A 15,557-nucleotide genomic window follows, 5' to 3' on the forward strand; every position below is an offset into this window, starting at 1 on the left:
TTACACAGACATGGACCACAGCACACAGAGGACAAGAGGTGTTACTCTCTAAATGAGGGGGAGTAGAAGACGTGACATTCTGGGTTCACTTGGACCTATTCTTTGTTTGTTCTTTTTGTACATTTTATCAAAACATGAGCTTTAGAACAGTTGATTTTAACCTTCTAATATATATATATAAATACGTGCCATATGTTCTGAAGAAACCATTTATACACACTGTACACTTCATTCTGGATGCTCTAGCTGTACTCTCTGTAAACATGCTAACCTTGTGTTGTTCTTGAACTTTAGAAAAAAGTGTAGACACGTGACACACTGCTGCGGGCTCGGCCCCTCACAGCCGTCGTCACTGCATTCTGGGTCGCAGGGTCCTGGAAGGGCAAACACTCACATGGTCACTGCACCATCACGGAGCTTTTGTTCAGATTGATGACATCGCTCCATATTTACACGGAAAGACTCCTCCTGAACTGACATCTGCTGTAAATCCGCATTAGAGTGCATTTAGCTGCTGTGTGAGAGGTCTGAGATAGAAGAAGGGGCCGCTTAATACCAGCTGAGCTCATGACTCACCGCTGTATTCCTCGGTGAGGTCACTATCCATCGGCATCTCAGCCGATCTGGCTCGCTCACGATGCATGGGATACGGATGCTCTGCGGTGCCATAAATCACCAGCGACCACTCCTTTAACGTCCCTGTGAAACACCAGAGAACCAGAGAGAGATCAGGATAAAAGGACTGTCCCCGGAGGCCTGCACTGTATCCTCGTGCTGTCACAGACAAACTTAAATGTGTGTTTCATAAAAGTAACTGTCACAAAGAAGAAGGGCAGACCCAGTTCAGTGCTTTGTCTCTTCTGAGAGGGAGTATCCTGGATTTTTAGAGTCCACTCCCCTGCCGCCTGCTCCCCCCAGCAGTGACTCGTCATGAATGCCCAGTTCTGAAATCCCTCAATGGAGTCATCAAGAGGTCTAAACGGAAACATAACCACACTGTGATTCTGCTGTGACTAATACTAAAGCTAACTGTAATAAAACTGAATGTTTTCTCAAGGGTTAAACAGAGGTGGAGGAAGTATTGAGATGCCTTTTTTAAGTAACATTTACAGCTCAAAGTTGGACAAATACTCCTCTACAAGTTCTGCCTTCAAAGTTTTCCTTGCGTAAAGTTGGAGCTCTATTATCAGCACAATCTACTTATTGGTACTTATGTGTTCCAGAAATTATTCCAGTATCATGAGCAGTCATTATTTTAAATCCACTCTTTATCTTGTCCATTTGGAGGCAGCATATCAAGACGTAAACACAACATTGATATATTAGCATTTTAGAAAGGTGATACAATGATCATTAGAGCAAACAGCGTCTAGTTTACCCATACAAAAGATAAACAGCTAGATAGTAATTCATTTTAAGAAACCTGTCGGTCTATAACATGAATGTCAGTTCCAGTTTTCGCTCAGATTTCTACTTTATTTTGCTGTTCAGAAACTCTTATCTGCGGAAATATCTGCATCGTTAGCTGCTACTTGCTCAGCTGTGTTGACCGGCTACAAGCTAACTGTTTCTGTCTGCTGTTAGATGCTGAGCAGGAAGTGCAAATCTGTTTCATATTAGCTCTTTTCCTATAAAATAGCTTCTTGCTGTGGCTGAAAACTAAAATATTAAAGTAGCTTGACTAAACAATAACAACATTTTTTTACCGAAACAATGAGCTGAAAGACACCAAAATGCAGCAACGAACTGAGTTTAACTTAAAAGACATTACATTAAATGAGAAGGTTTGTCACCATGATGGCAGTCTTTCACTTTATTTAAAATAAATATATTGAAAAGCAGCTGTAATTTGAATACTAAGAAAATGTGTACAGTTACTTTTCTCTTGATGTGCAGTAAATCGCAGCGCCATCAGAATTTTGAGTTTCTCTCGAAGCTAACATGTGCTGTATTTTATCATTGCAGAGTTAGCTGAAAGTTACACTGAGTGTAGCAGAAAGTCATTTTGCCAGAAAACTTGCCCAGGTAGCACTTCCCTTATTCCCTGTGTTTTTCTAGCACAGTTTGCCAAAATCCACCTTTTTCCCCCGAACGACACAAAGAGCCAAACGGAAAAATGTAACTCTGTTGGACAAAATTCTGTGCCCTGAATAAAAGTGATTTTTGTATGCAGATAATGTAGTGAACCCTCAATGGGGGTTTTAGTTTCCGCACATTCTGTCTGTGATTTGACACGTGTCTTTAGTTACCTGTTAGCTAGCAGCTGTGACACGGTGCCAGCAGGTGAGGTGAGCGTAACGGAAAGGTCACCACGACGCCTGTGAGTGATGGTAACACGGACGACAACATGCTCCACATAAATCACATGATGCTGGAGCTGGCCAGAGCAGCCCGTAGTCTCATACACAGACAGCAGCGCCGAGCCGGGATGAATTGTTCTGATATGAGAGGGAGAGAGAGAGAGAGAGAGAGAGAGAGAATAAAGAGATGGAAGTGAGCAGCAGAGATCAAAGATGGAGGCAGAAAAAGCAGAGAGAGTAACAAGGAAAGGAGCAGTAGAGAAAGTGCCGCCTATTAAACTGTGCGAGAATCAGCGTGAGAGAAATCCGTGTAAGGAGTGAGACAGAAATAGATAAAGTGTGATGAAAGGAGGAGGAATCAAGGGAAGCCCAGACTCAAAGTGCAGATCTCCGGCAGTGCGGGTGGTGCGATACCTGCGCGGCTGGGCGGGAGCCTCCTCCACACACTCGTGCTGCGCGGGAACTTGTTTCCAACGCTCGGCCTCCTTCACCATGCTCTCGGCATCCAGCAGGCCAAAGCCATAGAGGTGGCTCACTGACACACACAAACACACACACACGTACACAGCACATTAGCCGGGGCATAAAAGGCTGCGTAGCTTATAAAAGACATTGCACACTCCTGGGACTTTGTAGGCGTTTATTACTGTTCTGCTCCCAGTGTCTCATTAGTTTGTGTGCTCGCTGTTTGATAGTTTCCCTAAAAAGAGCTGAGAGAACATTTACCAAAATATGCTTATCAAGCTAAACTCATCTTCTTTATCATAACTTTTTGGAGTTGTATCAAAAGACATCATGTAATTATTCATTTTCTCCCCAAACTATTAGCCGGTGCTGAAATAAAAAAAAGCTGGCAGGAACTGACAATTGGCAGGAGTCCAACGGGAATACCTTTATATCCGGCTCCATTAACGTGCCAGTCAGGAGCGGCAAGATGATGAGCTTTTGATGTCCTGACAATAATGTGCTGCACATCCCTCCAGGTTAGCGAGGGGCTGCGTAAAGGTCAAACCGATAAAAAAACATCACACTCTCATCTCCAGGTCGTATCCGTTAATGGGGCGCCTGCATGTATGGATTCAGTGCGTGGGAGAAACGCTTACTTGGCCTCCAAAGTGAGAGCGAAGACTCCTGCGGCCACGGAGGAGGAGAGAGAGGTCGCTGGTTTAGCCCGGCTGCAGCTTTGATGTGGGCCCAACGTTACCTGGCAAGACCCCAGATATGTATTAATGAGTAGTCGTTGTGTAAGATCAATGGAGATACTGAATTCATGGTGTATTCAAATCAATCTGATTAACTATTTGAATTTTGTATGTATCAATACTGTCGGGTAATTTGATCCACAACTAGAATCTCAACAAATGTTCCACAAATACAAAATATCAGCCAAAAGATATTAACAAAATGTCATATTTCATGATCTCAATCGTCCTCTCTTATTTGGTTAGCAGTGAGCAAGTTCGACTTTAGCATCCCGTCTATTCCACCATATATTGCGTGTACACTAAGGAACTGTTGTTTTTTTTATTTATAATACACGATTTCAATGGAAAAACACTCAATCCCTTTCAAAAGCTCCCCCCAAAAAATAATTAAAAAGCAAATTAAACATTTGTTACAAGTTGAGTTGAAGGGAGATCACCAACTGAGATTGATAATTATAGTAATTAGAAAATCATAAATCAAGCTAAAAGATTTTGAACTGTAAGAAACAGGAGCGTTTTGCCGGCTACGCATGATTGTGTTTGTTGGCATTTTGTCAGCTGTGTTAACAAAGAGATTGTGGAAAAAAAAGAGAAAAGACCAGCAGAAAACCCCTCAGTAAGCCTGAGGCCAGAGGAGCAGCTCTCAGACTTCCCTGTGTTTCCTCTAATGAGCCGCCCACTCTGCTCACCCGTGACTCCAGCAAATCACATGAAGGGAGAGCACCACCATTTCTGCCATATTCTGCCCTGTGACTGCAAACCACAGAATTAATTTAAACAGAGATTCCATTTAAACTGACGAAACTGTTTGTCTAGGTAAATATCAACATGCAGGTGTTACTTTTAACTCAAACTGTTTTCAAAAAAAAAAGAAGCTTTGCACGGATGTAATTATGTTCTGGATAATCACTGTGTTCCTTCCCTGGTATGTTGCCAAGAGAAAAACAACAACTACTGCCAATCAAACAGCCGGAAAACAAAGTAGAAGTGTGTGATTAGGTCTTCCATAGGAGGGTATCTCTGGTGACTTTGAGAAGCTTATGATTTGGCCATATTGTCTAAGCTGGCATGCTACAGTAGGCCTCCTGAGTCTTTGGCTTTCAGGGTGTTTACAAAGGTTTCTACTGTATAATTAGGGAAGCTGTAACCCTAGCTCTTGCAATAGCTTTAATACAATGAATCATTATAAGATTTTTTTAAAAGTGCTTTGTCCGTTCAGGGAAAAAAAATAAAACATCAGAAAACAGTCCCTAAAACCCTGTCATATAGCTTCTAACCAAGCGGCAACCTAACGTGTTGAACAAAATGAGGCCAATGCAGAAGTGCTAAAAACTGTAGTTCCTCAAATATCCACTAGAGGCTGGCTAAAATGATCTGGCTCTACTTGTGCTTTATAGCAACTAACGTGCCAGCAAAGAAATCTGGGTTTTAAGCATTTGTTGTGATTAAAATTGTAATTTTAGTGTTTAAATTATATTCTGCACTAGCTAGCAGTGAAACTATGTTCGTACTAAGCCATATTGGGCTTTTTAGCTCATTCTCTGTTGGTCACGGCATAGGAGTCAGGATTGTTGTTGATGTTTCCCAAGAGATATTATGGTGGACAGTAGTGATAAGAAGAGGTTTTGGTGGTACATGTCGCTCACTGGAGATCCAACAAGGAAGCGTGTTGCCCTCTACACCTCACAGGCTCGCTCAGCTTCTTCAGTCTGATAAATAAAGCTGACCACAGATGGAATCTCACTCTGTGGAAAACCCAAGAGTAAACTAGTTTATTTACAAGCTAAAGAATTAGCCACAGACCTAAGCTGTTAAACTGAGGTAACTTAGCGTTTGCAGAGGCGCAGATGGCCTCGCAGCAAGGTCGCACCCCATGTACGCTCGGGCAGCCTGGGTTCAAATCCAACCTGTGGCTCCTTTCCTGTATGTGAGTCCCCACTCTCTCTCTCTCCCTTATTTCCTACTCTATCCACTGTCCTATCAAATAAAGGCAAAAAAACAGAAAATAAGTCTTAAAAAAATAAAATAATAATATAGCATTTGCGAACTGCTTGCCCCAGTCCAGCACCACCTTCTCCCCAAAAAAGGGTGACATTTGGCTGCAGAAAACCAATATGGTGGCAATCTATTGCCGAACTCAAGGTTCAAATACAGTTAAGAAATCAATGGGTGACATCACAATGACTACGTTCATATTTATACAGCTCCGTCTTGCCAACTTCACCTTTGACTATGTCTTCTGACTTTAAAATTCTATCAAGTTCAAAGGGAGTATGTCTGAGGCATATTTGTTTGATTGACAGATGTCTCAGACCATCAAGCTCAACTCCAGAAGTTTTTGCTTGCTTGCCCCCGACTCCAGCCCCCTAGCATCCCCTTCATTTTTCCAAATGTGTGTTTTTTGGCTTTCAGCAGGAAATATGTTATAAGCATTCCCTGGAGTATAACCAAAGTTGCAGATGTCATCATAAAAAAACGATGTGATTTGCAGATTTGCAGTTAAAATAATTTTATTATCAAAAAGAGAGAATAAACATTTTTGCAAATATATCAGAAACGCTGCACCAGCCACCAAGCACCTCAGAGACAGGCTTATGTGTTTTGAGACTTGAAGGCAACAAATCTAATATCCAAACACGCAACCTAACTCTTTTATTTTATAATCTGTTTAGCTCTGCAGCAAAAGCAAAGGGAGCTTTTGTAACAGATTTTACATTTTTAACAGCTTTTACATTGCCTTACAATCCATGTCCCGCCTCCTCCCCTTGTAGAATATGCATGAGCATATCATTGACTATAAGTAATATGGACGTCCTTCAGCTCCTCCCCAAAAATGAAGCCAAATAGCCCTGCAACAGGTGTTGATATATTTGGATTGATGACATCTTTTGGAGCCAGGACATGCGCTAAACCGATCTCGCTAGTGGAACCACAAAATCCATGTCCCGCCTCCTCCCCTAACCAAAGCTCACATTAAACAGACTGATACACGTCAAAGATACTCCAGGTCGTTCCATTCCACAGCAGAAAAAAATATTGTGTCGTTTTCAAGCGGACCCTTACAGTAATAAAAAGTTCACTCACTCTTGTGTAAGTCTCTTTAAGTTAATCTCACTGTTCCCCTCTACTCTGAATTTTGAGCACCAAAGGATAAAATGTGTTTTCGGTTAATTCTTGGTAAACCTACTCTTTATGAACTGATAACATCAAAATAATTAAATTGTAAATCATGCTTGTAACTGTTTATTTTCCAACACCCATACTGTACAGACTCCCCTAAGGAAATAACCGCCTTTGTTTTATTTCTGGTATTGAACAATGGAACAGAATATCTCTTATGTGTCTCACTGTCTCTACTCACCATATCCCTTGTCTCCGCTCCACTGTAAGCTGCTGCCAGTATGGAGGAGCACCGCTCCAGGTAATCTGGCCGTCTTCCACTGGGAGTGCTGCTGCTGATAGAGATGGTGTAGATGCTGCTGCTGTAGCCGTCACAGGAACAGTGGTCACCTTTTCTTCCTCCGTTTCCTGACGCCCAGACAAAGACAGAGCCCCTCCCCTGCCGGCCCTAAGGTGAATTGAGAAAGCAGACAGGGTTGATTAATTTATTTATGGTAATCATTTAATAAGGAGAGAAATACAAGCCTTTGAAATAAATAAACAGCTGCAGGTAAGACAGAGATAAGCAGCAGCCCATGTGTCTTATTCTTTCACACACAAACTATTTCTCTCACATTTTGTAGGCCATTCTGTAGAGCAAGAAGAGTCAGAGGCCCAGGTCCTTCAAAAGTGGCCCCATCATCTTGTGGCCCCCAGCTAGCTAAGTAAATATCAATGTACTGTGGTCTGAAGCTCAGGGATTGGGCCTCCACAATGTCTGTCACATCTCCATCCAGCATGCGGATGCCTACAGTTTAGGGGGGGGAAGAAGAGTTAAAAACGATAAAGTTTGAATCCAAATCACAGAGATTTTGTCCTCCAGAAGTCTTTCCCGCTCGTTTCTTGCCGTCTCAAGGACTCACCGCCTATGCGTGCGTGGAAAGACACTCCAACCGTGCACCAAGAGTTATTTGCAGCTGCCGCAACCGTCCCTGCACACTGAGTCCCATGGCTTTCAGAGAAAAGAGGAGAACATCAGAACGCGAGGTTAGATACATATTCATGAGGAGAAGACAGGCTATTTCCGTTACATCAAACCAGTGAAAAACAGAATTCAGACCGGAAAATCTGCATATCCATATATGCATATAATTGCTGGAAGAAAGGAAAGTATGCATTCATTAAAGTTAGGGAAAGGGGAAAAAACAGGTGCCATGGAGATAAACGAAGTACTCACTAGTTGGGAGCATTATTGGAATAATCGGGAGAAGGATCCTGATCCTGTCCATTCACATCATAGCTGGCAAAAGGATCCTGAAACAGATTGATATGAAAAAGTACCACATAATTCACCATACAGGCGGCCATTTTCCTCTTACATCATGCTTACCTCCTAGCTTATATTACTGTTCGCTAACATGACACTGAATGCTCACATTAGCTTAGCGTTTGAGGTTTGTTATACAATTGGAACGGTATAAACAGACTGAACTTTGTAAAGACAACATAAATGATGATAAGAAGAAGCTATTTTAGCAATTGACCACTTCCTTGCTAACATACTATTAGGCAGGAATATTTGCTTTCATATAGTACAACACCATCAAAAAGCATTCCCCGCTTATCGCTAACCTTAATATTAGCTTGGCTAATTAGATACCACCAGCAGAAGCTATATAGTTACACTTATTTTAGCAATACATGAATTTATTTTCTATCATAGTACAACACTATCAAATGGTATTGTAAGCAGCCGTTTCCTAGCTAACAGTTATATTAGATTAGAATTTATGGCTAAATGCTAACAATAGCTTTTGTCCGGCTGTTGTGCTTTCAACTGTTAATAAAGAAAGAAAAAATTCAATTAGAACAACGTTTAAATTTTCAATGGCTCAACTTTCATCCTAACCCTAACACAGTATTTCAACAATATTGGCATTTGAGCTTCCCACCCTCAGTGTGATGTCAGAGGAAAATGGCCGCTGTGTGAGTATGATGAATAAGACACCAGCAGCTATCTGTCTCTGTTTCATCAGACAAATCACAAAGAGCATTATTCACCCGTCCACAAGACAGTTAAGTGAATCAGACGTTTAATGTCCATTCCAATACTCTTGGCCGGCCTTTCAGAACCTTTTGGCCCAAAAGCTCTGCCTGCAATATCTATCTCAGCACTGCGCTCTTACTCTAAGAGCTCTGCCAAATTGCTTATGATTAATGTCCCCTTCAAAAGAACAGCATCCCATCCCAGGGCACTTACATAATTTGGCTTCAGATCCGGATGCTCTCTCTCAATGCCATCATCTAGGACAGACACCACCACACCCTTCCCAGTGTACCCCCTCCTCCAGGCCTTTGCGATGTTCATACCGGACTGGCAGCCTTTGGATTCATCACTGCAGTGCTGTGGAGCAAATTGTGGGACAACAAATTTAGCCCTAAGGAATATTAAGAATAAGAATAATTCAGGGTCTATTTTAGGCTCTGTGTATCTGGGTTTGTGTGTCTGTTTTCAAAATGTAGCTTAGTAAGGGGGAAAAAAAATCAGCTTACAATATACCACAGACTGTTCCACACTGAGTCATTGTAGTGCTGTGTCTGAGTGCGACTGGATCCAAGATGATCACCAGGAGGGCGTTGGGTCTTCATGTCGCTGGAATAGATGTGACCGACCACTGGGTTCCTTTTTACTCTTCTCAGGACCACCTGCTGTTGGAGCCATTCCACCTTAAAAGGGGACATCCAGAGTACTTGTACAGATATAAACGCGTAAAACATTAAGGTTTAGGTAAAGATCTGACAATCGCATTTGCTTAGTCTAACACTTTAGTCCGGATTTCCTTTTTTATGGATGTATTGTCATGAAATTTGGTACGGACATTCATGGCCCCAGGGGATGAATCCTCAAGACAACAACTCAACTCTGAGGAGTAGTCTCCAATGTTTGAATTTGGACTGCACTACCCATTTTGAACACTAGTTGTCAGGGTCACATTTCATGAAGTGCCACCAGCATGTTAAATCGTCAGTTAAGATGGGGAATCTGCTGTCTTTTACTTCACTCTCAACATTTGTAAAACATTAGAATGATCTCCTTAAAATTTGATTACTGTAGTCACAATAGTGTGACCAGCTTCACAATCTAGCACAGCACGTATCTATTTAACAATGATTAATGTGGCTGATCTACTGTAAAAACTAATTTGTAGCCAGTCGTTAAATAAGAGAAATTAAAATGGAAACTTAACCAATTAGCAGTTGTATTAGCAACAATTCACTCCATGAATTAATTAATAAAGGAAGTCTCAGACTCAATTTGTATTGTTAAAAATCAAAAAATGCATGATTCTGCAGTCAAATATATTGGTCAGGGTTGGGCGTAGTGTAATGGCTAAAATTACCCAGTTTGGGTCATTTTCATGTGCCAAATAGCTTCTACCATGAATCATAAGACTCATTTTTCTGTTCTGTTTTCCATTGGCGTCAGTGTTTTAGAAGCCCTAAGAGACCTTGTCCCGGCAGCAGAAGCCAGGCTCTCGAGTATAGACGGAGCTCCCCAACCTACAGCGAGGTGATCGTCCCCACAACCACCACCGTCCTCATTCATGCTCCGACCTCCACATCAGCGGCAAGGAAGTATGGACAACAGGAACGTGGGGAATACAAAGGAGAAATCCTTCCTGCATCTTATCCCGTCTCCCCCCTATCCCATTTTTCTTTTGTAACAAAACAATGAGTAAGGTCTTTTACCTGCTTTTTGTAAAGCGCCTCGAGATAGCATTTGTTTGTAATTGGCGCTATACAAATAATGATTGATTGAAGGTCTTGGGAAAAAAAACTTGGGAAAAAAATGGAAATAAGCCAAATTTTCCTTCAATGTTATGAGAAGTGATACTGGGCGTTTTGTTCTGACTTCTTTGCACCCGGCCTGTGTGAGGCCATACCGTAAGGAGACGGGTCTGTATAAGGGGCCAGTGTATGTACATGAATGTCAATGAGCTGTGTTTGTATCTGGGGGTAGGGAGGTGACATGATGCTGATGAATAATCCAGCACAGTCTTCCACTCCTCCTCATATCACATTACTATACCTTGGTCTCCTTGGCGATGCTAAGAGTCACCTCACTGTTGGAGACGGCAGACCGCGTTGCTGTCTCACGGTGGCGAAATCTGTAATAACTCCTCAGGTCTCCGATCTGGTGAAACAGACATCAAAACCTCCAAATTAATTTGCTGTCGGGTGTGTTGCTCATCCCGCTCAGTCTCTGTAATAAACAGCTGTTAAATTTTTAAACTGGCTTTGGTGTCTTTCATTAAGGCGGCTACCTTACACCTGTGATAGTTTTGCAGGCCATGGCAACCTGAGCCACAAGACTCCACACTGCTGCTCATGTGTGTGCGTGTCTAAGCCCATAATGCCATGACGTAAACAGTTTCTTTAGTATATATAAGGGGAGGACGTCTGGGTGATGTATGTTTGATAAAACAAATCACAAGTGGGCCATTTTCTGTGATGGACAACGATAAATTATGATTCTAATGTAATCCTGATGGCCTGTTAGTGAAATTTTCTTTTGACCTGAGCAATATTTTTCATGTTTAAAAGGCTATTTTTCATGTTCATAACACCCATAGAGAAACATGGACATGAGACATGCAACTTTCATTACAGCACCCTTCCTAAGGGAGCACTGTTGCATTTTATTGTCCTGGGCTTCATAACTTGCCCTGTTTTATTCATTTGCTTTATTACTAATCGATCTTTGCTTTTATTCGGTCATTCTGTGGGTGTATTGACATGTCTGGTCTGATTGATTTCATTTTTTTTATTTCCATCTTGTCCATGATTACTGGAGAATTATTTGCAGCCCTTATTAAAATCGCAATTAAGTGCTGGATCTTGGTTCATGGACGTTTTTACTGTTCGGATAATTAATATTATATGGTCTGGGTTAGAATAATGAAATGGAGGTAAAAGCTGAGAGAAGAAAATTAGATTTTTTGGCAGCTTTGTCTCCTTCTCACACCCACGACCATTCAAACAGGATTGTAGATGAGCAGCTGCTGATTCTTTTAATATAAAAACTTCTCTAGGTCTCCACAACAGTAAAAAAAAAATATATATATTCACTCTGTCTGCTGGCTACCTCATTTTGCAGCAGCAGAGTGGCATTTTAGTCCTACCTCTAAAAGCAAAGTTTATTACATTTTTTTTTTTTTCATTTTGAAGGCTGATACATCTACAGCAGTAACAGCTTCATGACTGCCATCTATGATTGGGCTTTTCTTAAAAACTAACATAAAACTGCGAACAGAAAAACATTACAAGAAAATAATGACGTATATTTGCACTTAATCTGGCATCAAATACGTGTTTGTTACTTACCCAGACGGATTTTTACAATAGTACTGTTTAATGAGTCTGATGTCATCTACATCCGATGCATTGGAGTGGTTTTATAACGATTTGAGGCCTACTTGTACAATAGTTACTAGATTTTGTATACATAAATTTCTTTTTAATGTAACGTTTTTCAATGGGATGACTGTTGACACAGGCCTAAATAAGGTCGCAAACGGTGAAACTCTGAGTCTGAGCCTCTCTATCGACAGATGGATTAAGAAAAATTATCAAGAATGCTCGCTACGCAATCCTTTTAACAGTAATTTGAAACAAACCTACCTGTCCCATATTAGTAAATCCATGTTTCTCTGCTATCTTATTGACAGAGTCGTGGTCAGCTTTTATTTTTATCGCCCAGTCGTTGCTGTAAATCGTTGCATGACAAAATTGGAGCTGAGTCCACATCCACAGCGCGTAAAGACGCACCATGACTGCACGGATAAAGACGCTTCCTCTAATTAGACGGCTCTCAGGTGTTCCTTCAGTCTGATCTCCTGCGAAAAGTGTCTGGCATAGCGGAAAATTAGAAGCGGAAGGGTCTTTGGCGACTGAAGTTGTCAAGACTTGAGTCTTCCACGGGGAACAATCAGCTATCAGATTACTTCAACATGGGAGCCAGGGATCACCTGTGGACGGCTCTGTGAAAGGATCCGAACTGTGGTTACAGCCTAAAATGTCCCCCCCCCCCCTCCCCCCTTATAGCCTCATCCGTGGAGTGCAATATTTTTTGAATGACCACATCTTTCCTCATTAATATCCTCTAGTGTAGTCAGTTTGTAAAATAGCAACGTGGTGCAGAAGTGGCAAAATAAGAGAACGGTGAACCGACTTTAAGTGGATTGTACCATAAAATATAGGCCTATGTTTAGGCACCAGGCACTGGAGCTAAACTAAGCTAACAAATATGAAGTAGCCTAAGCCTACTGGTACTTTTTTTTAATAGATATAACCTGTTTTGTATTTGCAATTTTTGCAGCTTTGATTGTAATTTAATTGACTTTTTTTTTTAATTTTTTTTATACTTTGTTTTTATTTTTTTCAAAGAGTTGCTTCATTCATATGGTTAACATTTAATTTCAACACAAGATGTTGAATGAATCAAAGAAGAAACTACCCCCAAGAAAAGAAGCATTGATTGTAATTTAATTGACTTTTGATGCAAAAGATTGACTTCCCCTGTATGTGAGAAAATACTACTCATATTTTGCATAGAAATGCAGTGCCACACATTTGTAAACATTTTTTTCTCCTGAAACTTTTTAGAGACTCACCTGTAAACAAAGTTGATGTATGGCTGTGCATTAAGTTACCTAACTGTTCATACAGTAAGGTAGATAAAAATGAGTCAAACTCGCAAACCTCTTTGAAAAACCAGCTCCACCTCAACCTGTTTCAGCCTGTGGTGAAAAATGCATGCGTTAATCGATATATCAATTCTAATCTGTCACTAGAACCATTTCTTGCAGGAAAAATTATTCGACATTAGATTCTTGTTAACTGGTTTGTTGATCATTCTGCAGCACTTTTATTGATTTGGAATAAATAAGCCTGCTTTCACTCACCACTTTGACTCGTGTTTTGACACGTCTACTTTTAGAGTTCCTCTTCCAAGATGGATGAGTACACAGCATTAGCATGATATAGTCTGATTTAATGATCTGATGTATCACATCTCTACACAGAGAATTTGTTTGAGCACATTTATCTATTTGTTCCTAATCAACAGGAGATGTGTATTCTGTCACCTCCTTGGCCTACGTGAACTGGGAGTCAAGTCTTATCCAAAACCCAGAGGATGTTTTAAGCATTTTAGGGAGTCAATAATATTTGCCCAGAGGCGATATATTTCAAATTCTGTTTTTGGCCAAATGCCTTCCCCCCTGGCACCACAGCAGCCTCTGTATTGTGAAGGGATATCACTGCATTTAAGAAAATACACTGCTGTAACTGGGTCAATCTGAGGCAATCAGAAAGAAAATCCTTCATAGCGAATAAGAGAACCATCAAAAATATTCTTGTTTTTAATCTCACAATTCGACACAGATGGAAAAAACTAGAACCATGAGTGGAGATATATTGTGATAGTAAATTAAGAAAACGGCAGCATGTAGTGAATGTTTTGGACCACAGTGTCGATTGGAGTGTGGCTGACCTTTTGCTGTATGAAATATTTTTTAGAAATCCAAAATACAGTACTGTACTCTAAATATGAGCTGCAGACAGTTCACTTAGCACAAGAACTGGAAATTGGAAAATAAAAGATCAGCACTCTGCCCAAAGGTACATAAATAAATTCCCCTCCCAGCATTTGTAAAGCTCATTAATGGACACAGACCTGGACCAGTATCTTCCCAAACTCTCAGCTGGTTCCAAACATGAGCTGTATAAAGAATGGACGGTTAAATACCTCACCTCAAGTGAAGCAAAAAGATTTAGATCTCCCCCTGCGGTCTGGCTGTAATATAGGCCATACACTCCGCCTCCTCAATGTTAACAGATGGATATTGGTCAAACTTTAATTTTCTCAAAACCCACTTTCATCCTGATTGTTATTATCACCCAATTTTTCCAGAGAAGTTTCTTGTTTACTTGATGCTTAAAACAGCATATAATGCCAAATCTCTGTTAATGAATGTGGCACCAGCAGCGGTATGTGCACTGGATTAGCAAAGTACAGCAGAAACAGCAAGAGAAAACCCAACACAAAAACTAAAATACGAGTCACAGATGGAAATTATACTTTCAAGGGCATTCTTAGAAATCATTTTGCAGCAGATTAAATCGTAAGATGTCATTTCATGTTTTTTATTTATTTTTTAATTCATAAAGAGGATGTTTTATGGGCTATGTTCTTTTACCAAGGATGTCTCTGGACATAATAATCCAAGCAGTCCTTCTGAAAAAAAGATCCAACTAAGCAGTGGTTCAAAAGTGAAAGATATTTCAACGGCTATTTGTAAGACATAGATTCATCGTCTGTGTTCAGTCGACGTTTTGGTCGTTACAACATCCCAGAATACTTAAAACTCCTTCACTTGGGGCAAAGACTCACTCACAACAATGTATGGCAATGAAATGTCTTAAATTTAAAGGAATCTGAGGATTACGATGAGATGAAACATGTTCCAGTATGTGTTCATTATTTTAGAAGAAATGTTGCCTGTTTTGCATTACAACCAGTTGGTATTCATTTAATTATGGGAGTCAAAGCGTGAGCCAACCTTACACTTAACTGTTTAAAAAACAACAAAGAAAACAAAGTAGAAAATCATTCAGAAACATTAGTTTTGTGGCTGTAAAGATCTCTCTTTACTTTTCATTAATGCGCTCCTTCCTTTCCATTGATGTGGTTCATAGTATACATTACATACTGTGACTTTATTTTACCGCATTAGTACCCCCGAGCTCAACATGAGAGATAGCAATATTATATCCACCGACACTGATCTTCAGGGACGGTAATTCCAATTAATGCCACAACATAAGTCATATAATTATGTCCCCAGAGACCTGTTATGTGTGTTGCAGGTAAATGAGGTTCATAATGTGA

General features: G+C 40.6%; 1 protein-coding gene across 1 annotated transcript in view; it reads right to left on the reverse strand.

Moving 5' to 3' along the window:
- Positions 1-12,557, reverse strand: part of pcsk5a (proprotein convertase subtilisin/kexin type 5a) — a 33,087-nt gene extending 20,530 nt beyond the window's left edge. The window contains exons 1-16 of the mRNA XM_061062040.1: positions 12,287-12,557; positions 10,695-10,799; positions 9,278-9,331; positions 9,158-9,202; positions 8,865-9,008; positions 7,842-7,918; positions 7,528-7,616; positions 7,240-7,412; positions 6,867-7,073; positions 3,404-3,504; positions 3,192-3,295; positions 2,715-2,835; positions 2,250-2,438; positions 839-975; positions 577-699; positions 272-374 (exon numbers count right to left, since the gene is read on the reverse strand). Of these exons, the coding sequence (XP_060918023.1) occupies positions 272-374; positions 577-699; positions 839-975; positions 2,250-2,438; positions 2,715-2,835; positions 3,192-3,295; positions 3,404-3,504; positions 6,867-7,073; positions 7,240-7,412; positions 7,528-7,616; positions 7,842-7,918; positions 8,865-9,008; positions 9,158-9,202; positions 9,278-9,331; positions 10,695-10,799; positions 12,287-12,436 (1,922 nt within the window). The 5' untranslated portion in view covers positions 12,437-12,557. The remainder of the gene's footprint in view (positions 1-271; positions 375-576; positions 700-838; positions 976-2,249; positions 2,439-2,714; positions 2,836-3,191; positions 3,296-3,403; positions 3,505-6,866; positions 7,074-7,239; positions 7,413-7,527; positions 7,617-7,841; positions 7,919-8,864; positions 9,009-9,157; positions 9,203-9,277; positions 9,332-10,694; positions 10,800-12,286) is intronic.
- Positions 12,558-15,557: the final 3,000 nt, after the last annotated feature.

This window comes from Labrus mixtus, chromosome 17 (assembly GCF_963584025.1).
Source record: "Labrus mixtus chromosome 17, fLabMix1.1, whole genome shotgun sequence".
In the NCBI taxonomy this organism is placed as follows: domain Eukaryota; kingdom Metazoa; phylum Chordata; class Actinopteri; order Labriformes; family Labridae; genus Labrus; species Labrus mixtus.